We start from the raw sequence: 25,400 nt of genomic DNA on the forward strand, positions 1-25,400 counted from the left end.
GTATAACGATTAACAATAGATTTTTGAGTTTGTTAAAGGCATTACTGAAGTTATAAAAATGTCACTTTTGAATTTTTTTGAAAAACCTGTTATTCACTGCTATACTGAAGTTGTTAATAGAGTTACAAAAGTTGTTAACTGTTATACTGAAGTTGTAAAAATTAAAAAAAAAAAATTATTTTCGGTCACCGGAACTTGTTGAATTTTCCAGAAAACTTGTTATTAATTGTTATATTGAAGTTGTTAATAGCATTATAAAAGTTGTTAATAGTTATACTGAAATTGTAAAAATTTTCAACTTCAGTATAACCTTAACAATTACATTTTTTTGAAAATTTTTACAACTCCAATATAACGGTTAATAATTTCGATATAGCAGTTAACAAGAAGTTTTTCAAAAAATTCAAAAATTGGCATTTTTATAACTTCAGAAATGCCTTTAACAAACTCAAAAACTTGTTATTAACCACTATACTGAAGTTATTAATAGGGTTACAAAAGTTGTTAACCATTATACTAAAGTTGTAAAAATTTTCAAAAAAAAAAAAATTGTTTTCCTCCACCGGAGCTTCGACGACCAATTGTTGAATTTTTTGAAAAATCTGTTGTTAACTGATATACTAAAGTTGTTAATAGCGTTACAAAAGTTGTTAACAATTATATTGAAGTTGTAAAAATTTTCAAAAAAATTGTTTCTGGTCGCCGGATTTTGTTAAATTTCCTAGAAAACATGTTGTTAATAGCGTTACAAAAGTTGTTAACGATTATATTGAAGTTGTAAAAATTTTCAAAAAAATTGTTTCCGGTTGCCGGAGTTTGTTGAATTTCCTAGAAAACCTATTGTTAATTGTTATACTGAAGTTGTTAATAGCATTACAAAAGTTGTTAACTATTATATTGAAGTTGTAAAAAAATTTTAAAAAAAATTTTCTGACCAACGGAGCTCCGGTGACCAATTGTCAGCTGGTCGCCAGAGCTCCGGTGACCGCCGCCGCCGGAGCTTTAGTGATTGGCTTGCTGTGATATTTAAAAATAATATTTAAAATAAAGGGCAATTTGGTCTTTTCTTTTTACATAATAATCCCAATTTGGTCTCTTGGGATTTTTCAAATTTAACATACCATTTGGGGATTATGAAGTTTAAGTAGTATTTTTCTGTCTTTTTCCCTTAAAACAAATATGTTTTAAATTGAGTTAAAATAAAATTATTAATAATAAAAACCAATGTTAAGATAAATGTTACGTTAAAAAGAGGTAGGAAATTAGTATCTCATAGTATAGACTTTAAATACTAAATAGATATATACACAAGTATTTCATAATATATATATATATATATATATGTTAAATATTTAATATTTATGCAAGAGTGTTGGCAGGCACGGAGGAAAAGGCGAGCGGGACAATGCTTTGAACTTGCCTATATTGTCAAGTGTTTTGGTCCAGTTGCTTAGGAAGCCCAAATAAAGCAACCGTCAAGCCTAAGTGTTTTGGTTCTAAGACCACTCGTGTCCGGAGTCAACCGCCCCGACTAGTCTGTGCCCGACCCAATAAGAAATAACCCTCCCATCTGCTTCACCTTTGTTTCCGTCACTCAATGATGGAATCCAATAGCTGATGGCTAAGCGACCATCAAGTCAAATGTTAGTTTCATGGGGGAAGACCTACGAGCATCTTGAACCCCAACTAGAACCAAACAGGAGGAATTATAATCACGTCTCATAAAAAAAAATAATTATCAAAAATTTTCAATAACAATCTTAACAGCCTATAATGATAGATCTTACAGCGAGAATGACAATTTCTGAGACTTTTTTTTAATTGTTTTTCTTGTTTGGAATCTCATTGTAATTCTCCCAACCAAATAATAATTGATCAATATAATACTTAGTGAACATGAACCGGAAAGAATATTAGGAAGAAAAACTTTCAAAAATAGTAATTTTTTTACTTTTTTTTTTAATTTTCTTTCACCTTTTGCTCCATTCAAACATAAATGGGAGAAGGGAGGGTATGCCGTCATGTTTTATTATTATGTTTGATAATTGATTAATTATTTCTTATTCTGTTGGTCGACGTTGTTCTCTTTTTCAATTCTCATGACGATATTACACAATTTATGAAAATTGTGGTAAGGGAGATTAATGAATGGGAGTGAGGACTATTTATTGAGATCATGAGGTGTCTGATATGCTGGATGCCATATTTACATGAATTTATCATAGTGAGATGAAAGCCAATAAATGGTAATTAAAATTTAAAATGATGAAAAGGGTAAACTATATGGTTCAACGAAGATATGAGGTGGGATGCATAGTTGAATATTATACTTTACTTATGGGAAGCATAGATTTAAGGCAATATGTGACATTTAATGTCTTGAATGGAGAAGTGGGCCATCAATTGTTTTTGGTACACCCAAACTCATTACTATCATCCTTTTCTTTTCTTTTTTTTTCTTCTTTTTTACGCTGTAGATTGCTATTTTCCCATTTACTGCCTTTCCTTTTAAGATTTGCCATAGGGAGTATTTGGCTATTGCTGAAAATGCTTTTTAAAAATATTTTTTTTAAATTGAGATAAATTTTTCATATATTTATTTTGTAAAATTACTTTTAAAATCATAGTTTAATTTTTTATCTAAACACCCCTGCAGATGCAGATGGCAACGCAAATCCAAAGTTGTGTTATTGGTATTAAAAAATATATGGAAATTTGTATTGTTTATAAATGATTAAATAATATAGCCTATTTCAAACTCTCTATAACTATATGATGTGCATATTAATAAACTTTTTCTATGTTTATCATTTGCTAAAAAAATTATTAATTTTTTAAAATAAATTTGAAAAGCATTGAAAAATGATAATCAAAGAAGCGTTGAAAATTGTATATTGACCTTAACTGCGGTTTTTTGGGGCATGATTTTCCACCTTTAATCAATTCCCATCATAAATGAGGAAGTCGTGGATGATAAAAAGGATGAAAAAGCCAACTACGGTCCCTTTTTCTTTTTTTTTTGACCAAAGACCAACTAAGGTCCTAATGTAACTTTCTTGGGTTGAAAAAATGTAACTTTCTTCATAAAGTGCATGTTTTTAATTTCTTTTAGTTAAGGAAAAACGAGTGGATTACCAATACAATTCTCAGCTCTACAAATTATATTATAATGTAATACACTACCTCCGATCCTAATTATAAAAGTTAGTTGACTAATTTAAAGAGATTAAAGAAAGAAATTAAGATAGTTATTTATAATAAACAGGTGTTGTCTTTTCTAAAATATCCTTACTAATCAAGTGTATTGGTTAGAACTACTATTGTTAGAAGGACTTTCTTGAAAAAAATATATAAATTTGAGAGACAAAGTGGATTGGGGTCGTATATTTAGGACTAAAATAAAAGTCAAACAAGGTTTTATATTAAGGACCAGAAATGATATATAGGATCTGAAAAAATACTTTCTGAAAAGGTGAAAATCAGTGTATACTGAGAAAAAATTGAGATAGATATAATTCTATTTTCTTGTTTAATTAGAAAACACTTTTCTACATCAAACATGGCACAAATTAATCTTTTTCTTACTAAACTATGAATCATTTTATATCCCTCCCTTGTTGTATATAAACAACATTCACTCTCGTAAGATTAGTCTTAAATATAAGCAATAATTTTTTTAAAAACTTTTATACTACTACTTTCATTTTTATCTTCATTAAAAGACATCCGCAGGTTGCAACTATGGCTTCTATCCGCAGGCTTTTTTTCCTCCACCCAGTTCCACACTACTAGTTAGCCATACTAGCATATAGTTGACTTTTCAACAAAATCAATCCTCTTCGGTCAATACCCTGTCATACCTCTAAATTTAATAAATATTAATGATACTCTATATATGATTTAAAGCAAAATAATCACAAGACGTCAAGGATTTGATTTCTGATTTTATTAAACCGCTATTAAAATTTTATAGATATTATTAATGTCATTTAAAATCATAATCTTTTCTTGTAATTGCGTTGTTCCCTTCTCATTCTCACCCAAAATCAACAGGCACTTATCTTTGAGCTCTTTTATTATCATTATCATTATCATTATCATTATCATTATTATTATTATTATTATTATTTCCTTCTTATCATTGTTCTTAAGATAGATAGATAATTTTTATATCTTGAGCAATTAATTTACTGTCTTTCTATTGGCGGATATTAATTAGTTGTTTTCCTTCGCGTTTCTCTCTGTTGCTCCTGCGGAGGCTGGCTGACGGCACTAACCACAAAGATCTCCATGATTCGCTCGCATGATTAGGCATTACACATAACATTATCCTCAACACAACCCTTTTTCTTCTTCTTCTTCTTCTTCTTCTTCTTGGTGGTTTCTTTGATCCGAATACCGTCAATAGCACTCACATACAGCGAATTGTGAACCAGGTATATCCTCTGCTTCTCTTCTCACTCGTATGCTTCTCGCTTTTCATGGTTTCTCTCACTCTCTCTGGGTTGCTACTTGCTTGCATGTGTGTTCGCTGGTCACTGGTTGTTTATGATTCTGCTTCGTTCTGCGAGAATCCCAGAGTTTTGTTTTGTGGGTCCCGGTAATCAAAATTTTTATATTTGACTAATTTCCACGTTTTTCTACCTTTTCGCATGGCGATAGAAAAACAAACTGCGCTTTTAGAGGCTTTTTTTCGATATTCCGGTATTTGCGAATCATAACATCATATGCAGTTTCGTTGAGAAATATTCTAGCCATCGTGAAATCCATAACTGGGCTTGCACATCTGAATCTTTCAACTAGTTCCTTTATACCGATAATCTTTCAAATTAATCATCCATGACCTTGAAAATCCGTAATCTGAACTTGATAAAGTTTCTTGCATGTTTTACTAAGACGTCGTTTTGATGGACATAAAAACTGATCTCAGTAGTTGAAGAGTTTCTTGAAAGAACCACGAACTGATCCATGGCAGACGAGGACATATATGTAAAAGATGGGACAGTCGATATCCGCAAGGATCCAGCCAACAAGAAGAAGACCGGAAATTGGAAAGCATGCCGCTTCATTCTTGGTATTGCATTTATATTGTTCATCCCAACCCCCCCCCCCCCCAAAAATAAAAGAATCCTTTCACGTAAACTTGAAAAATTTTGTGGCAGGCAATGAATGTTGTGAAAGACTGGCCTACTATGGTATGAGTACGAACCTGGTGAACTATCTTCAACAACGGTTTGGCCAAGGTAATGCAACTGCTGCAAATAATGTCACGACCTGGTCAGGGACATGCTACATCACACCGTTGCTTGGAGCCTTTGTAGCTGATGCATACCTGGGAAGATACTGGACAATTGCTTCTTTCTCAACTATCTACGTCATTGTAAGTTCAGATTAAGACACTATTTTCTCTTCTTTGTTTCATTCCCCCTGTTTAATTCAAGCATTTCATGAGAACTCTATTGTATAATTTTGCATTTTATTTTCTACTTGGATCCTAGTCATCACAGATCAACATTTTAACTACCTGGGAAAGGTGGTTCTGTGACCATGATGGTTATCTGTCTTTACCCAATGTATTAATTACTTGGGAAGCTTAATCTAAAATGGTGCTTCTGACTCTACCAAAGAAAATATGGGTCAATTTCATTGCAAACAGCGTGTGTCACTACTAGTTATTCTATCTCAATTAACCTGCATGTCATTTAAAATCATATTACATTTGTCTTGCAGGGAATGACACTCTTAACATTGTCAGCAGCTGCTCCTGGGCTAAAGCCATCATGTGATTCTGGCGGTTGCCATCCATCGACGCAGCAAACGGCAGCTTGCTTTATAGCACTTTACTTGATTGCTCTTGGGACTGGTGGTATCAAGCCATGTGTGTCATCTTTTGGTGCAGATCAGTTTGATGAAAATGATGAGCAAGAGAAGAAAAGGAAGAGTTCTTTCTTCAACTGGTTTTACTTTTCAATCAACATTGGCGCACTTTTTGCTTCCTCTTTGCTGGTTTGGATTCAAATGAACGTTGGCTGGGGATGGGGTTTTGGAGTCCCAGCAGTTGCAATGGTCATTGCAATTATATCTTTCTTTTGTGGCAGTCGGCTGTACAGACTTCAGTTACCGGGGGGGAGTCCCCTTACAAGGATTTGTCAAGTTATCGTTGCAGCTTGCAGAAAATGTAGAGTGCAAGTGCCAGCTGATAAGGCCCTTCTGTATGAAACTGAAGATCCAGAGTCTAACATCAAAGGAAGCCGTAAGCTTGACTATACAGACAACATTAAGTGAGTTATCTTATCCAGGTTTCTGTTTTATCTTTATAAGGCATATTACTGTGTGCTTATTTCTTTATGATAAATGGCAAATAAGTTGCTATCTATTAAGAATTAATTGGATTAGACAATTATAAGAACATGCAGATATGACTAACAATTTGATCTTGACCAAGGCCATTTAGATGTAGTACCAAAAAATTAGTGAATCCACAATTCAGGCTCCAAAGGGCCAAAAACAGCCTACTAGTTGCATGTTCTGTCAAGACCTATGGGTTACTTACTGTACTTATTAACATTCAAAGACTAAAGACCAATGAGCCTGACAATTTCAAGCACCTACTTGCCTGTTTGTTCCTGATACATTATTGATACATTATTAATATTAATGATGTTATCTAATAGAAAATGTTGATTCTAGGTTTTTGGATAAGGCCGCAGTACAGACTGAATCTGATAAGATGGGATCACCAAGTCCATGGAGGGTCTGTACAGTTACACAAGTACAAGAGCTGAAGGCTATAATTCGCTTGTTGCCAGTATGGGCATTACTGATCATCTTTGCAACTGTATACAGCCAGATGAATACCATGTTTATTTTACAAGGCAACACAATGGATCAACATATTGGTCCTAACTTCAAAATCCCATCAGCGTCCCTATCCCTTTTTGACACTCTCAGTGTCATATTCTGGGCTCCAGTATACGACCTCATCATTGTCCCTTATGCAAGGAAGTTCACTGGCCACGAGAGAGGATTCACACAGCTTCAAAGAATGGGCATAGGGCTTGTCATTTCCACTTTCTCCATGATTGTTGCTGGCATTTTAGAGGTTGTTCGTCTCAACATGGTTCGTAGAAACAACTACTACGATGTCGAGTTCCTCCCCTTGTCCATCTTCTGGCAAGTTCCACAGTATTTTCTGGTTGGATGTGCTGAAGTGTTTGTTAACATTGGTCAGCTGGAGTTTTTCTACAGTGAAGCGCCTGATGCCATGAGGAGCTTGTGCTCAGCTCTGTCACTCACAACTAATGCTTTAGGCAATTATTTGAGCACTTTGCTTGTTACTATAGTGACTAAAGTGACCACAAGGCATGGCAAACTTGGTTGGATTCCAGATAATCTTAACAGGGGTCATCTTGATTATTTCTATTGGCTCTTGGCTATTCTTAGCCTGCTTGATTTCCTTGTGTTTATCTGGGTCGCAAAGAGGTATACATACAAGAAGACTACTGGATCTGCCTGTTGATGCATTGGCAACTCTAAAGGGCTTCAACCTAAGTCCTTCTGCTAATTATTCATTCCTTGCATTACTAGGAAACTTAACTGCAATGCCTTCTTCAACATCAGTGACTTTGTTTGGGTCAAGAATTATTGTTAGTTGCATTATGGTCATACATTTGGATCTGTATATATTTTATTTGAGTTGTTTTAATTATGATTATTTAAGATTGCTTCCATCTTAGTTTAAACCAACATTTGCGCGAAGAGTGAACTTTTTTTCTGTGACGTTGATTAATACTACTGATAATTCTGCCACTAGGAGAGAATCTGCGTCTGAAGTCATGTGTTTACTTCTATGACCCCAAAAGTCATAAAATAAAAGCATCGGTAAATAACGAAGTTTGTATAAAGTTTGTGAATTGAATGTTAATAATAATTCAAAAAATAAAAGAAAATTGGAGAAATTGCAAAAAAAGACTTTGGAATTACAAAAACGTAGAGTTATCAAGAGTCCCTATCTACGTTTTTACAATTCCAAGATCTTTTTTTGCAATTTTTCCAAGAAAATTTAGGTTTATGTTCCCAGTTGCTAAACGGCCTTTTTTTTTAATGCCTAGGCTAGGAATCATTTCCTCGAATTAATAGTTCCTCTTGTTGGACAATGGGTCTCAGTCTGGTTTTAATGGGCCGGACTGTTTGATCTAAGAGAGAAGAACCTCTTTGATCAAGAGAATCAGAAAATGAATGATTAATTGACGGGAAAATCAATCAAGCATTAAAGACTTTATTAGAGTTTAAAGAGAAATGAATTAGGCACTAATTATTGATTGTGGATAAGAATATTATCTGGTTGCCCTGACACTATTTAAGTGCCTTTGTCCCTTTCTCTTCACCTCCAACCGTTGAGCTTTTTAGTTATTTCTTCTCATCTTTCATCTTTCTGGTGCACCGTTACAGTCCGGCCCCGGCCTCGGCCTGGGCCTGGGCCTGGTATGATTGTCCCCCCTCTTATTTGTTTAGTTTCTAGTTTCTACTTTCTACACCCCCAAGTCTGTCCCATTTGTCTCCTGGATTGGGCACAATGTTTTTAATAATTTGGACCAAAACAAGTTGGACCAAATTATGGAAAATACAGGATCGCTGCCCATGGCCCAATAACATATAATCAGACTATAATGACCTCTATTTTTGGGCTGGTTAACTTATGCGATTAAAATCCCTAAAACTTCAATCACATTTTCGTCCCCAGCCCCGAAAAAAAAAGGTCATTTTTGTTGAAAAAAATTGTATAATTTGTTCTGAATTATAACTCAGCTTCTAAATTTTAATTTATTACAATTTGATTCCTATAATTTTATTTCAATTGCAACTCATTTTCCAATATTTAACTTCATACAACTAAATTTTTATTAACAATCGTTAGTATCTAAATGTTTTTTTTCAAAAAAAACTTATTTTCAGAATTTTATTTTTCAAAATGCAGGGACCTGGTTAAAATTATAAGTACTGAATTGGTCCCAATCAAAATTACATCAACGAAATCATTAATTTTTTTTTTGGGGGGGGGGGGGGGGAATCACATATAATGACCTCAATTTCTTGAATAATAAGCCTTCGAATTCTCACCTGTCTCCTTAATCCTATTATTTATTTATTTATTATTTGCTAGCACAACGAATAATGAAGGAAATTATCTAGAATGAATATCCATCTCCATCGCTTGTCTACAAAATCCATATAGATAATGTAGAGGACGAGAGGTTCAAAATACATTCAGCGGCACGCCAAAATTCACTTCTCAGAACCCCTTTCTCCCCCAATCCTCCTCGTTTTCTTTCTGTTTGGAATGGAAAGATGATTGCCGTCAAAGCGATCAACCATTCCTTCTGCCCTATTCAGGACAGTACTCTCTACCTGGCCAGATTTCCCAGCACCAGAAGTTCCATTTTGTGCCTCTGCAAGTCCAGCGATTCAGATCCCCAATCTCCTCCTCCTCCACCACCAGACGGAGATGCTCGCAGCCAAGAACTTCTGGCTAGAATCGCCATGCTTCAAGCTCAGAAGGTTCGCCTCACTGATTACCTGGATGAGAGATCCGCGTATTTAACCCAATTTGGCGAGGAAGCCATCGCTGAGCTTGACAAAGTCGGAGACGATGCTCTCAAAGGCTTAGATGAAGCTAGCGAAAGGGTATGTCTCTTACTTTAACTAATAAATCCGGTTCCGCATAATAAACTGTCCACAGATTGTTTTCTGTTGGTATTTTTTTTTGACGCAAAATTTTTACTGATTCCTATATCGTTAGTAAGTAGTCCATTTTTTTTTAATTTTTTTTTATATAACTCAGTGTTCTTAATATAAGAGCTAAGTTAATTAGTTGTAATAAATAGATGTTGTCTTTTTTAAAATATCCTTACTAATAGAGTTATCATTATTATAAGCACTACTTTTAGAAAACAAATAGATAAATATGAGAAATAAAGTGAATTTGAGTTTTATATTTAAAATTAAAATAAAAGTTAAACGAAATTTTATATTAAAAACTAGACGTAGTATATTGTTACATATTAATAGTGGATAATAACACTATTTTCAGGGCAAAAAAAATAATGATAACACTATTTTTTTTTCAATCAATGTAATAAATAAAACTCCTCCGATCCTAAATATAAGACCCTTATAGTAACACGCTAGCGAAAGGGTATGTCTCTTGTTTTAACTCTAATAAATCCTGTTCCACATAATAAACAGCCCATAGGGTGGTTTCTGTTGGTATGACTCGTTTTGTATAATAATTTTTACTGCAATATTTTTTAGAAATATCTTTAATCGAGTTAGAAAATGACATTTCTTCCTTGATTATGTTTCACATAATAAACAAATGTAGCATAATTTGCTGAGTACCATATTTCTTCGCTGATCATGTACAGATAACGGCAAACATAGAGAGCAGCATGCTAGAGTTTGAGGAATTTGCAGAACTAAACAGACGAGAGATTGAGGAGAACGAAAACAAGCTAGTTGATTTTGAAGATCAAATGGAGGATGACAGAAACGAAGGCCTCTTCTTTAAGAATCTGAGGCAGAAAGCTCCTGTAGTTGACAAAGAGAAAGCCAAAGAGGAAGCAGAAAAGATCAAAGATGTGACTAAAGAAAAAGCTGGAAGCAGAACCAGAAAGAACATTTACTTGTTCTTCATTGGCCTCCTTTCTTTTGGAATTGTGGATTCTCTTTCATCTTCTTCACCTACTGATTGGAGAAAAGTTGCAGCTCTTGCAGCCATTCTTGTGGCTTTAGTTTCTCAGTTCATCTATGAACAGAAAATGTCATCAGAAACCAGTGCGATATCACAGGAGAAGACCAACCAAGATGATGATAATGAAGAAGAAACTAAATGAAGCGCATCTATGTTTGCTGTGATTCATTGTAAATAGGAAGAAAGAAAAAGCTCACATTCTTCTACTTCTTGTGGTTTATTTCTTCCATTGTTGTGACACAGAACAGCTCTTACTCAGCACCCTTCCTTAACATATTGGCTTCACTAGGTATTAAAATACATTAAGTAGGCACAATAAGAGTCAAGAAGAAGTGAATTTGAGATGAAGATATATTCATTTAGGTTCGTTTGTTTAATTTTTTTTTAAATGAAAAGATTACAATTTTTTTAAAAAAAATCTATAATGGAAAATCTTAATGAATACCAAATCAGTTTATAATAATTTTAGTGATCAAATAATTAATGTATTATGGTCAACTCGTGTAGTATGAAACTATGCTAAACGGGAAATTCTAATTATTCCAAATCAACAAAAAAATATCAACCACAATCAAATTACATTTAGTTACATTGACGCTAAAATTCTTCTAAACAACGAATCTAGTGACTAGTTTCCTAAGCTCCTGGTTAATAAATTAAAAGAATAGTTGTAGAAGAAAATACAATAGAAAAGGAAATGGAACGAAAAAAGTTATTTTTAGATATGAAATGCCATATATATCCCTAGATAAAATTTAATAATATGAAAAATATTTGTTGAGTAATGATTATAGGAAATTAGGAATATAATGAATACTTTACATCTTGACTGGCATTGCGAAGGCATTACCTTTTATTCATGGTAAATAAAAGGGGGCCAGAAACTTGGGTTTGACAAGGTTGTAAAAGCTTGAATCTTTACTAAAATGAATGCATATAATATATTTGGAAAGAGGGGTATGCATATTTGAAAGAGATAGCTTAATTAATGCTTCTTCCATATCTAAATTTGCGAAATTAAACTCCAAAAATCAACCATTAGAGAAGTATTCAAAGCCATACAAATTGAGCTTCTACCACTAACCTAAAGCAGGGAAACAACAGGAAGACAGACAGAATCATTGGCTTGCTGTTAAAATGCCAATAGGAGAATAATGACACTGGTGAGGAGAAGTTTATCAGAATTCCTCAGTGATGATATTTCTTGATTCCTAGTTTATCAGAACCATGCATGATAGCAACAGGCCAGGTAGTGATCCAATTCCAATTCTGGTGATTATTATCAGGAAGCTTGTTGAAAGCAGTTCCTAAGGTCAAGCATTTTGGATAACTCAACCAAAACAAGTTTGCACATCTTCTGTTTATTCGTCCAAGTTACTCCTCCAATCCTAAATATAAGACCCTTATATACATTATATAAAGGTCTATATTTAGGACTGTAAGAGTAACTATCTATTGATTTTTCAAAGTAGGATTCAAGCATGCAAGCAAGAACAGAGATCACAAGCTCCAATTATAAATATAAAAAGCTAAGTGTAGATTCAATTTAGCTTTAAATATAATACTTGAATTTATTTTTCATATTTATTTATTTATTTTTCAAAATAGTCCCTATAGTAATTACATATTTCAAAAAGCTTTCACTTTTAATACACATGGTTAATAAGAATATTTTAGGAAAGACGATACTCATTTATCACAACTAACTAACTTAATCAATTTTTTTAATATTCACAAATTAGTTATTTAGTTTTTTATATTAAAGACTTAAGGTAGTATATAAGCAGACTAGTGCTTATGAATTGTAACAATGTTATTGCCTAGCTTTGTGACTTTTGTGTATAGACTTTATTTTTCTTTGTGAAAACAAAAACATCATCAAATCCAATCGTCATTCTTCCATTTATAAAAGAATTCTGTAATTCAAAATGAGACATGGAATCGTGGAATAGATATTAATGTAAAACCGTGTTGCCAAGTGATCCATAAATAAAGGCCTTGAACAAATGACTTCTTCTCCACTTACCAAAATGACGCCTAATAAAGTTAGGCCATCACATGCCATTGGGATGCCAACCCCTCTCTGTTTTATATTCCATCCTCCGTTTTCCTTATGTCATCTTCAGGAGGAATGTCCACAACGCCAGGCCCGGTACACCCACACGAGCCCGGAAAAATACCTAGCCCAACCCTTAAAAACACAGCCCAATAAGAAAATGACACTTTTGGGCAGGATGACGGGTAGGGTAGGATTGCGGGCTAAGTATCTTACCCTATCCATTTGCCCTTACCCGAAATATCTATAGTAATATATTACTACTTATGGTCTTAAATATAAAAGTTAGTTAACTAGTTTAAATAAATTAAGAAAATAAGTTAAGTTAATTATTTGTGAAAAATAAATATTGTCTTTCTTAAAATATCCTTACTAATCAAGTTTATTAGCTAAAATTACTATTATTAGAAGGACTATCTTAAAAAAAATAAATATAAAAAAAAAATAGATTGGAGTTTTATATTTAGAAACAAAATAAAAATCAAATAAAATTTTATGTTTTTTCGGATTGCTCCCGCCGCAGGGTAGGCTTCTCTCCTTTTCTTTTTGTCTCCGCTACGGTCCGCTGTCTCTTTCTTTTCCCCTTCTTTTTCAACCCTCCTCCAAGCCTTGCCATGTTACCTCTTCTTCCCACTTTCTCCTTAAACACCTCATCTATGCGCCCAGGACAATATGAAAAAAAACCCGGAAAAAAATAAAGAAAAGAAAAGGTAGACACACAGGCATATGTTTATTTCTGTTATCTTGATATAATTGATTTTATTTTATTTTTTTGCTAAAAATTGATTTTATTGTTAACTCCTATCAGTTTTTCTCAATCATAAGTATTAGCCCCTATATTCATAATCTATTAATTATGACTAGTATAAAGATGGATTATACAACATATAAGTTGCCAAAAAATACCAAATGTAAAAAATATTATTACATCTTGTCTTTAATATAAAAACTAAATAACTAATTTATAAATATTAAAAGATTAGTTAAATTAATTTTTTTGTCAGAATTAGTTAAGTTAGTTATTTGTAATAAATAAATGTTGTTCGTCTTAAAATACTCTTATTAATTATGTGTATTAGAATGGAAACCTCTTAACATGTGCAATCATAATATCACCTACTTTGGGTTTTTTAAAATTATAAAAATGATAAATTGAATTTGGGTCATCCATGACTTTGGATGGTCTAGATTAAGATAAACATAATAGTCCATCTAGTAATTTGATCCTAAATATAAAATACCAATTCATTCTGTGACATATATTTATTTACTTTTTCCTAAATAGTTCCTATTATGACTGTAGATGTTAGGGGGTTTTTATTTTAATATACATTATTAATAAGGACCGAAAAGTAATAATATTTTTTACATTTGATATTTTTTTTTGGCAACTTATATGTTGTATAATCCATATTTACGTTATAATTAATAGATCATGAGTATAGGCTATTTATGATTGAGAAAAACTGATAAAAGTTCACAATAAAATCGATTATATCAAGATAATAAAAATAAATATGTGCATGTGTCATGTGTGTACCCCTTTTTTTTTTTCTGTTTTTGGGGTTTTGTTATTTTGTCCTCGGAGCATAGTCATGGATGAGGTGTCCATATTTATTTATTTATTTTTCAAAATAGTCCCTATAGTAATTGCATATTTCAAAAAGCTTTCACTTTAATACACATGGTTAATAAGAATATTTTAGGAAAGACGATACTCATTTATTATAACTAACTAACTTAATCGATTTTCTTAATATTCGTAAATTAGTTATTTAGTTTTTATATTAAAGACTTAAGGTAATATATAAGCAGGCTAGTGCTTATGAATTGTAACAATGTTGTTGCCTAACTTTGTGACTTTGTGTATGGACTTTGTTTTTCTTTGTGAAAACAAAAACATCATCAAATCCAATCGTCATTCTTCCATTTATAAAAGAATTTTGTACTTCAAAATGAGACATGGAATCGTGGAATAGATATTAATGTAAAACCGTGTTGCCAAGTGATCCATAAATAAAGGCCTTGAACAAATGACTTCTTCTCCACTTACCAAAATGACGCCTAATAAAGTTGGGCCATCACATGCCATTGGGATTAGAGTCGGGAAAACGGGCCGAGCCCGTCGGGCCGAGCCCGTTTAAGCCCGTTTAAGTCGAGGGCCGGGCTTGTATTTTGGAGTCTTGAAAGGAAAGTCGGGCTTAAAAGGGCCAGCCCTGTAGGGCCGAAAAATAAACGGGCTGGCCCTGTAGGGCCGCGGGCCGGCCTGTTTAGGCCCGTCAATTTTTTTTAATTTTTATATTTTTTTCTTAACTTAAAAAAAGAAACCCTAACATTTTAGACATAGCATAATCTTAATTTTACTTATTCCAACCGTTCACATAGATAGCATTCACAAAAAAAAAAAAGAATCATTATAGTTGTGGGAAAAATAACCAAAAAAACGTGAAAATTGCAAAATTTAAAACTAAACATATTCACAAAAATATATTGTTATTTATAAGTTGTCAAAACTTGTTAAAATACTGTATGTGTAATTTTTATGGTCTTTATTTGTTATTCTCCCATATTTTTTATACTTGAAATATAATTGATCAAAAAATCTTTTGAACTAAAATAAAGATCTATATCATTTTTATAGTTAGAAACAAATTTAGAACTAAAGATGATGGACTCTTTTCTTTTTTATCGGTATGACAAATGATTATTCTTTATGTATACTATGTTTGTTAGTTAAACTTTTTTGTTAATTATTGATAATTAAACCAGATCATCTACATTGTAATTATTTACTGAACTTAGTGCTTATTTAGTTGTTTACGTCTGTCCTCTATTTAGTTTGTTTATTCAATAGACTCTATTACACTGTGATATATGTTTAGACATGATGATGTTTATATTTGTAAGTTAATTTTATTTATATTTATACCTTTTATTAGTAACTTTATTGTTTTATTTTTATTATTTTGATAAAATATGCAAAAAAATTTAAAAATTTCATTTTAATTAAAAGGGCTAAAAGCCCGCGGGCCAGCCTGAGCCTGTTATCTCGCGGGCCGGGCTTGAAAAAATGAGTGATTTTTGGAACTCGGGCTTAAACGGGCCGGCCCGTTTTCCCAGTACTAATTGGGATGCCAACCTCTCTCTGTTGTATATTCCATCCTCCGTTTTCTCTATGTTATCCTCAGAAGGGATGTCCACCATGCCAGGCCCGGTGAACCGCACGAGCCCGAAAAAAAAAAAAAGCCTAGCCTGATCCTTAAAAACACAGCCCAAAAAGAAAGTGGCACTTTTGGGCAGGATTGATCACGAGTAGGGTCAAGCTGCGGGCATGGTATCCTGTTTTATCCGTTTGGCCTCACCCGAAATATCTATAATAATATATTATTACCTATAGTCCTAAGTATAAAAACTAGTTGACTAGTTTGAGTAGATTAAAAAAATAAGTTAAGTTAGTTATTTGTGATAAATAAATATTGTATTTCCTAAAATATCCTTATTAATCAAGTTTATTAGCTAGAATTATTATTATTGAAAGGACTATCTTTAAAAAAATAAATAAATAAATAAGAAAAAAAAAGTAGATTGGGATTTTATACTTAAAAATAAAATAAAAATCAAATAAGATTTTATATTAACAATCAAACGTAATATAATAATATGTAGTATATAATATAGTAATACATATTATAAGATTTTATCATATTTTAAGTTTTTAACCATTATTTTTTTCAGTCCTTGCTTTTTCTGATTGCTCCCGCCGCAGCTTAGGCTCCTCTCCTTTTCTTTGTCTTCGCTACGGTCCGTTGGTCGCTTTCTTTTCCCCCCTTTCTTTTTCAACCCTCCTCCAAGCCTTACCATGTTACCTCTTCTTCCCATTTTCTCCTTAACTTAAACACCTCATCTATGCTCCCAGGACAATATGAAAAAAAAAAAAAAACCGGGAAAAATATAAAGAAAAGAAAAGGTAGGCACACACGCATATGTTTGTTTCTGTTATCTTGATATAATTGATTTTTTCTTACCAAAAATTGATTTTATTGTTAACTCTTATCAGTTTTTCTCAATCATAAATATTAGCCCCTATATTCATAATCTACTCCTCCGGTCCTTAATATGAGATCCATTTAATTAATTTGATTAGATTAAAGAAGTTAGGTAAGTTGGTTAATTATAAGAAAAGTGACACATTTTTCCTAAAACACCATAATCATCTTTCTTAATACCCCATTTTCCTCTTCTATTTGATTATGGTTGAGGGAGTATCCATAGGGGTAATTTAGAGAAAATTGATAAATATGAGAAATGGGTCTTATATTTAGGACCAAAACCAACTCAATAATTGGGTCCTATATTAAGGACCGGAGGAGTATTAATTATGACTAGTATAAAGATGGATTATACAACATAGTTGCCAAAAAAAATACCAAATGTAAAAAATATTATTACATCTGTTCTTTAATATAAAAACTAAATAACTAATTTATAAATATAAAAAAAATAGTTAAATTAATTTTTTTTGTCAAAATTAGTTAAGTTAGTTATTTGTAACAAATAAATATTATTCATCCTAAAATACTCTTATTAATAATGTGGATTAGAATGAAAACCTCTTAACATGTGCAATCATAATATCAACTACTTTGGGTTTTTTTTAAATTATAAAAATGATAAATTGAATTTGAGTCATCCATGACTTTGGATGGTCTAGATTAAAATAAACATAATGCTACCTCTAGTTTTAAATATAAGAACTAGTTAGAGTTTTAATTTGTCCTAAATATAAGATACCAATTCATTTTGTAACACATTTATTTATTTACTTTTAAATAGTTTCTATTACGACTGTACATGTTATGAGGTTTTTATTTTAATGTACATTATTAATAAGGACCGAAAAGTAATAATATTTTTTACATTTGATATTTTTTTGGCAACTTATATGTTGTATAATCCATATTTACGTTATAATTAATAGATCATGAGTATAGGATATTTATGATTAAGAAAAACTGATAAAAGTTCACAATAAAATCGATTTTATCAAGATAATAGAAATAAAGATGTGCATGTGTCATGTGTGTAAACCTTTTTTCTTTATTTTTCTGTTTTTGGGGTTTTGTTATTTTGTCCTCGGAGCATAGTCATGGATGAGGTGTCCAAGCTAGCGAGAGAGAGGAAGGAAAATGCAACCTGGCAAGGCTTAATGAAGAGTTGAGAAAGAAAGAAAATTTAATTAAAAAAAAAGAGGGCAGCGAACAGTAGCGGAGGGGACAAGAAAAGGAGAGAAGCCTAATCCGCGCCCTAGCTCCCCTGGATCTCCCTCCATCCCTCGTCTCCCTCGATCTCCAGCTAATCTCGATTCAGACTTCAGTTTCTCACTCCGTCGCGTCTATCGTCTCCCCCCTCTCAGGTTTGTGTTTCTTGCTATTTTTCTGTTTTCATTTTCATTCCAGTTGCCCCATTTTTTCATCCTCAGTTCCTTGTTAGATTTCTTTGATTTGGTTTCAGGTATTGATAGTTAATTATACTGATAGCAATAATAAATTAGTTTTGAATCTTGAGTTTAAAATTGAATGATAGTTAATAAAAATCGTTGGGGTGATGATAAAATTCTTGTGTTGAGTTAAAAAGAGGAACTTTTCTTGTGAATAAGGCTTGACAGCTGATATACTATTGGCCTCGAATGTAATTGATACTTTATTTTTCTATTTTGAATCAAAGTCAGTAACTGATTGTTCATATATATATATATATATATATATGTATGTATGTAAGCTTCAGATGCCTAACTTTAAACGAGGGATGGATTTCTTATGAACTGTGTTAGCTGCTGGTTTATTCAAGTTGTTGTGTTTTAAAACTTTTTTGACTTATGAATCAATGAAATCAATACTAGCTGCTGATTTGGTGTGTGTTTTTTGAACTATGAAACCTAATTTTTAGGTGTGGATGGAATTTTTTTTCCATATGATATTAGCATGGCATCACTTTTTGGGCAATGAAACCTGTCCAGCCTTTTTAGGGCTTCTACCGACAGGGGCCTGCATATTTTGAGCTGGGCATCGGGCAGGGGTCCCGCCCTGCCCAGCACCGTCTATGTGCACCCCTAAATCTTCACCATTAAGCAAAATGTTGGATTTTTTTTAATCTTATTTTTCTCGTAGCTTTTTGACTTCTGTGTCTAACTTGATGACAATTCATCCTTAAAAATTGTTTCCAAAAGAGACAAAGCACAATGGCCATATCACTTCGCAATTGGATTTAGACATAATGATCTTTCTTGTTGAACCATGATCGTTAGATTTAGTTGTTATCATAGAGTTTTCTTCCTTTAAAAAAACTGAACATGAAAATACATATATGTAATTGAACGACACATTTGGTAATGCACATGTATATCTTTTAAGAGCGAAAACACTGCAACATTAAAAATGGCAGAATTAAATGGCCTATTTAGAAGTTTATGCATGCATCAACAAGATTTAAAAAAATTGAAAAATTGCGTCGAATTAATAAGCTCTTCATGCATTAAAGATAGATAATAATAATAACAATACATCCTTCTGATCTTGAGTTTATTGAAGAAATGTATTAATATTTCTTTATAAGGATTCAAAACTTCCAAATCGTCGTTTTCATTTTCTAGAGTTTGATCTGAGTATGAGCAGGGAGGTTAGGGTTCTAAACCCAAGAGAGTAAAACCCGTCGTATAACCCCTATCTAATCCGATTCTGTGCTTGAACCGATGAGTCACACTGCTTCAGTTTCCATTTTATTAGCCACTTTTTCTGTTCCATCAACATAAATGTAAGCTAGGCTGCTTTTTTTTTTTTTTTTTTAAATTTACATAGAGAAGATTTTTTAATTTTTAGACTCCAACAGTCCATCCTTACCCGACCTTAATCGTAACTGAAGGCTGACAAGAACTTTAATTTATCTTGTTTTTAAATGGAGACCAACCGACCCAAATATTTTGTAATTCGGCCTTCCGGAAGAGCAGTTTCATTGTTGCCAGAAATTGCGTGCTTTTCAGAAGAACATCCTAGGTTCATGCTTAAAATACGATGAAACAGCAATTTCACAGCTTCGATTGAAATGGAGGGTCCTCCTTCCAGCGATTTTTGTTCCGTGTGCCATGGAGACTACAACAATCCTTGCCAAGCCAATTGCTCTCACTGGTTTTGCGGAAGATGTATTATGCAAGTGTGGCACCATGGATCTACTGTCAGGCCATGCAGATGCCCCTTATGTCGCCGTCAAATTACATTGCTGGTTCCAACTGAGGACTTTTTAAGGCAGCGTTATGACCCTGAAGTTGCTGAGGTTCTACAAGGTATTGAAGCATACAATCGTCTGTTTGGTGGTCAGGCAACTGGTCTGCTTCAGAGAATGCAAGATCTTCCTTTTCTCTTGCGAAGGCTACTGAGGGAGCTGATGGATCCTCACAGATCACTTCCTCTTGTCATTAAGGCTCGTGTCTATATGGCAATGATATCAAGTGTTGTTTACATTGTAAGCCCTGTTGACATTATTCCCGAAGCGATGTTGGGAATATTTGGTTTGTTGGATGATCTCCTTGTTGCGCTCCTCTGCTTCCTCTATGTTGCTTCTCTTTACAGATCGTTGCTCTATTTCCGTCATGGGGGCTCTCGTGTCTGAACTTAATCCTTGATGTTATGCTTATTTACATTGTTGTTTCGTCCATAATTTGTTGTATGCTTGTCTTTTTCGTTTTACATTGTAAGTCCTGCTGACATTATTCCAGAGTCAATTTATGTTTTATAAGGTATGTTAGTTTATATTTTTATTCTAAACAAAAAAATACGATGAAACGTGAAGATGGGCCATTCATTTAATCGGTCTTTAAAATATTATTTGGTAAAAAATTGACTCATAACTCATAATATTATAAATTTGAATTTTATTGCAGATGAAAAAGCCTTGTTAAGTATTACTTTTGGTTCTTAAATAAAAGTTTATTTGATTTTTAATTTGATGTTAAATATAAAACTTAAATTTATTTTATCTTTTATATTTTTTTCCAAAATAATTCTTGTAAATTATACATATTAAAGGTTCTATCAAATAATAATTCTAATTGGTACACATTATTAGTAAGGTTGTTTCAGAAAAAATAATATATATTTATTATAAATAACTAATTTAATTAATTTTTTTAATCTCTTCAAATTAATCAATTAGGTCTTATATTAAATATCAGAAATAGTATCTCTAGTTAGCATTTTTCAAGTCTTAAGATTCAACTCACCTAAACTATCTTGTTAAAAAAAACAAGAAGAAAGCACGTTAACAGTCTCTGTTCTCACAAGCTTTTGGACCAGATATGAGCTAGGATCACAGGCTCCTTCAATTCAATCCAATTGCTAGTGAAAAAGCACATTCGTAGATTAGTCGTGAATAACTTCATCATGGTTTCACTGAATCAGATTAAGCTTAAGCCGACAAGGATGGTTCATTACTTGGGCCATGAAAGACATCTCCTTAATGTTTCTCTCAAAGATCTGAGAATCTAGCAAAACTAAATCTCCTGTGGTTCTAGTGCCATGTCATAAACACGAATAACTTCTCACGACTAATACCATGAGCAGGAAGGAAGATGGTTAAGGAGAGAAGGGATGGCAATTAGCAACTAGAGGGATAAGCATTAAGCAACTGTTAAAATTTCTATACCGAATAAATTTGTACATTATGGTAAAAAAGAAAAAACACATCAAGTTAACACATGCTGTCGACTTGACATGCTAGTTGCAGTAATATTCCCCAGTTTCAAGTTAATCAGTAGCTCCTACACAAATCTGCAAAATTGTTCTTCTTTTCCAAACATGGAGGGCCAACCTTCTGCACTCTTATTTCTATGTATCTGCTAGCAGTTTGTCTTCTTCTCCTTACTCTGTATCCACCTATCTTATGTCCTCACAACTTTTCCTGTACCTTTCAGGTCCATCCTCGCCCACATCCTACATCACTAAAACCACAAAAACAGTTCAAAATTTAGGACACACTGTACACAACAGAACCATTAAAAAAACCAAGTCATAATATCACAGAAAGCCAACTTTGCTACAGTATTACTGTTGAAAGCCCTAAAGGAACGTAACCAACAATAACATGGTCTTAGCTATGAAGCTGGAGGATTATAAGTTGCGGATATATTGAAAGATCAACAAATTCTTTCAATTCAATCCAGCCTGGAATGTACATAGCTGTGCTGATATGGCAAAACTAAAGTGATTTGTTGGGACCATGGCCTGGGGTAAAGTCACATGTAATAAAGTATGATTAGTGGGTGGAAAAGGAAAAGGGACTTAGACAGAGGTACAGTGTTATACTCTAACAATCTATGACGAGAAGCAAAACAAGGTGGCGTGAGCCCACCTTGTTACCACTTTCGCAGGAATATGTAACATGCAAAAATAAAATAAAAATTCAACTACAAAAATCCTTCACAATTATAAGCCTTGTAACCTTATACCAACCAGCTAACCTTTTGCAGTATAGAGACAGAAAAAGAAACCAAATCGTTCTCATATTGATATTGTCAATGGATCCGTATGCATGTCCCATGCCTTTTCTGGGAACAAGAGGAACTAATATGGAAGAATAGGCAAAGAATCATGCCCACTGGAAACAGCATTTTTAGAGCAAAAGAGACATTGAAAATTCTTGTTATTCCAGAGTAACTGAAGAAGCATGCGTTGCTACTCACTGTGAAAGAAAAATGCAGGGTGCTTTATCCAACCAACCAATACACAAGCATATGTTGTTTACACAACAAATGGAGCAAAATTAACTAACATCAAACCAAAGAACACCTTAAGGACCTTCAATTTTAGTACAATCGAAGTACACTCCTTGCAATAGAATGTGCCTGGTTCGACCTGCTTTTCACGAACCCATTTCTCCGGCTGCCTCTCAGTGGCGTCAAGTAGAACCTTAAGAGACCATTGTCGAAATGGCTGGGAGAATACCTTGCACTCCGATTCCTTTCCAACGCAAACTCATCTTTAGCCTTCTTTCCCTGTCCATTAGCCTGAACACCATTCTTCCTCAGAGGGCCATCAAATGATCCACCAATGTTTTGTGCATTTCTCCAGCTCACACTGCTGTTACTTCGAAACACCTTGGCATTGAAAGTACTCCTGGCATCTACATTGCGATTCCCTCTTAAGTCTGGCCAAGATTCTGAGTAAGAACGTTCAACCCCGTTAGCTCTACTATACCGATCTTCATCCTCATCTTTATTTCCACCTCTGAAAAAACTCCAAATGCTCCAAGCCTTGCTCCACCGGCCAGACTTCTTAGACCCTTTCCGGTCACCACTCCCAATAACAGATGAAGTGTCTCTAAAACCCATATCAAAGGTCTCAGAGCTATCATCCCTCATTGAATTCGAGTTTGAATCTCTCAAGTCTCTATCGGCGAAAACCGTTTTTTGGCCATGCAAGTAATCGGCAGACGCAGGAGTCACCTTGGCGTTTGAAACTGGCTTCAATTCATCCATCTCCGCTACGACTGCTGCTGCAGTTTTCCTAATCGAGTTGGACCTATCAAGGCTCTTCCTTCTCCTAGAATCCGAATAGTACTCTTTGGTCAGCGCGGACCCACCAGGAGCCATATCATTTTCATTAATCGCATTCGCGGGCTCTTCAGTTAGGATGTGAGTATCCGTCCTCAAAACGGGAACTGGATCATCTTCCACCACAGAAAGCATAGTGGGCATTCTCGGAAACGTTCTTCCGATCAAGTAGCCATCCCAGGAAGCCCTAGGCTCATCTAGAGAGTAACGAGGATCATCGAACGACATTCGGCCAGCATCAAGCGACATTCGGCCAGCATCAAGCGAGAACCTTGGATCGGTGTCGCACGATCTTCGCCCAAATCCATAATCTGCGATCTCCGACTGTGTATCTCTGAATTGCCTCCCAATAGGCTTCTCCACAGGCAGTCTGGCGGACCCACCACCATGTCTGCGTTTCTTCATCTTCTGATTTTGCCTCCACTTCTGTAATTTCTTGCTGAAAACGGAAGCCGCAGACCAGAAGCTTCCTGCAATCTCTTTGAAATCTCTCCCAGAAGTCTTCTTCGTCTGGGAATCGAGATCTATGTGGTCCTTCATGGTCTTTATATCTTCCTCAACGACTAATTCCGGCTCCACCCTCTTCTTCCACAATTTCTTGAACCCGATTCTCAGTCACATTACCCACATTTGGCTCCTCCACAACCATAATCTCGTCTTCATGATCTTTAACATTTTCTTCCTCATCCCCATGTTCGTCCTCATCCTCTTCTTCTACCTTCGACACGAATGCCGGGCCCTGATAATTCGAAGAAGAGGCTAAATTCCTCGTTTCAACCTCAACCTCAGCTCGGGGAGCTTCATTCTTCGGAGGGTTGCGTCCGTCGTCCTGATTGAAGAGGGACCAGAGAGTGCTTCGAGCCCTTACGTCACAGGACCTCCTCTGGGGCTCAAAGACACCCGAGAAACCCTCGTTTTTGGAAGCAGAAAACGACTTTGTCCGGCGAAGCTCCGGCAAGAATGAAGAAGACGAAGTGGGTGGCCGGTTTCCACGACCTGAGGCGTTCCCCCCGCCGCCTCCACCACCAGAGGAGGGCCTGAAGATGGCTTTAAGAGCGGCGGCGGCGGCAGGGAAGTTGGTGGTTTCCGGCTTGAGGAACTGGAAGACGAGGAGTTGGGATCGAGTACGGCAAGGCGCTCGCAGAGGCATAAGGGGCAAAAGCCTGTGAAATGCTCTTGCGGGTGGCGATCACAGGAGGTGGAAGGTCGATTGGGCTGCAGCAACTGCTGCTGCTGTAACAATGGCGGTGGCGCTGCTGCAACAGCGGAATCGACGGCGGGATTCATAACAAGAAAATGAGAATGAACCTCTCCACTCTGCTCATGTTACGATCGAAGAACACCCATTGAAAGGAAGGTGAGAAATGAGAGCGTGCGCGCTCTTGTCTCTCTCAGGGTCTATGACAAGGAAAGAAAGGAACAGAATCAGAAAGAAAGAGAGAGGGTGTGTGTGTGAGAGAGAGTGGCGTCTGTTTGGTCCAACAGACAGCGAGAAAGTGAGAGATATAGAGAGGGGAGGGAGAGAGAAGCGACAGAAGCAACGGGAAATATAAAAAGGATTGGAAAAAGAAAGGAGAAACCGGGTGGAGGCGGAACAGGGAATTAGGGATTACCCAACGGAATTATGGATTACCCAAACAGCATACTCTCTCATTAATTCTCTTAGAGTTCCCTGCGAGACTTCTTTTCGTTTTGTTTCGCTTAGTCTGTGGAGTATGGTGTGTTGGTTTCTAGGGGCACCTCCTCCGAAATGACCTTTTCGTCCTTCTGAGTTGTCACTATTTACTGAATATTACGCTGACCCAACCAGAAGTCTTTTTGCTGCCAAACCAAAAAAAAAAAAAAAAACTTTCCCTGAGGTTCGAGCGACTTGCTGCTCCTAATGAAATATCTTCATGACAATTTAAATATTTGGATGTCAAATTATTTTGATGTGTGGCTTGTCAATTATATTTTAGTTACTCATCTGATTCTTAATATAAGACTTATTTAAT

The 25,400-nt window shown here is 34.6% G+C and overlaps 3 protein-coding genes and 1 pseudogene across 8 annotated transcripts; 3 read left to right on the plus strand and 1 right to left on the minus strand.

The window, feature by feature from the left end:
- Positions 1-4,285: 4,285 nt before the first annotated feature.
- Positions 4,286-7,730, plus strand: LOC114730842 (protein NRT1/ PTR FAMILY 8.1-like). 6 transcript variants are annotated; one of them, XM_028917948.1, is made up of 5 exons: positions 4,286-4,436; positions 4,931-5,074; positions 5,163-5,380; positions 5,731-6,281; positions 6,691-7,730. In XM_028917948.1, the coding sequence occupies exons 2-5, from the start codon at positions 4,969-4,971 to the stop codon at positions 7,517-7,519; spliced, it is 1,704 nt and encodes a 567-aa protein (XP_028773781.1). In that variant the 5' UTR covers positions 4,286-4,436; positions 4,931-4,968; the 3' UTR covers positions 7,520-7,730. The 6 variants fall into 6 exon arrangements, with proteins under 6 accessions (XP_028773781.1, XP_028773786.1, XP_028773783.1 ...); XM_028917953.1 differs by having other exon boundaries at positions 5,731-6,066; positions 6,851-7,730; XM_028917950.1 differs by having other exon boundaries at positions 4,367-4,377; positions 4,934-5,074.
- Positions 7,731-9,113: 1,383 nt separating this feature from the next.
- LOC114730847 (uncharacterized) lies at positions 9,114-11,100 on the plus strand. Its single transcript, XM_028917957.1, has 2 exons — positions 9,114-9,684; positions 10,425-11,100. The coding sequence occupies exons 1-2, from the start codon at positions 9,349-9,351 to the stop codon at positions 10,890-10,892; spliced, it is 804 nt and encodes a 267-aa protein (XP_028773790.1). The 5' UTR covers positions 9,114-9,348; the 3' UTR covers positions 10,893-11,100.
- Positions 11,101-18,037: 6,937 nt separating this feature from the next.
- Positions 18,038-20,608, plus strand: LOC114730848 (E3 ubiquitin-protein ligase RNF170-like). Its single transcript, XM_028917958.1, has 2 exons — positions 18,038-18,219; positions 19,843-20,608. The coding sequence occupies exon 2, from the start codon at positions 19,905-19,907 to the stop codon at positions 20,466-20,468; it is 564 nt and encodes a 187-aa protein (XP_028773791.1). The 5' UTR covers positions 18,038-18,219; positions 19,843-19,904; the 3' UTR covers positions 20,469-20,608.
- An 860-nt stretch (positions 20,609-21,468) lies between these two features.
- LOC114730840 (protein OCTOPUS-like) lies at positions 21,469-24,693 on the minus strand (annotated as a pseudogene).
- Positions 24,694-25,400: the final 707 nt, after the last annotated feature.

Source organism: Neltuma alba, unplaced genomic scaffold (assembly GCF_004799145.2).
Source record: "Neltuma alba isolate B1F8T4 unplaced genomic scaffold, ASM479914v2 tig00012769_pilon, whole genome shotgun sequence".
NCBI classification, from domain to species: domain Eukaryota; kingdom Viridiplantae; phylum Streptophyta; class Magnoliopsida; order Fabales; family Fabaceae; genus Neltuma; species Neltuma alba.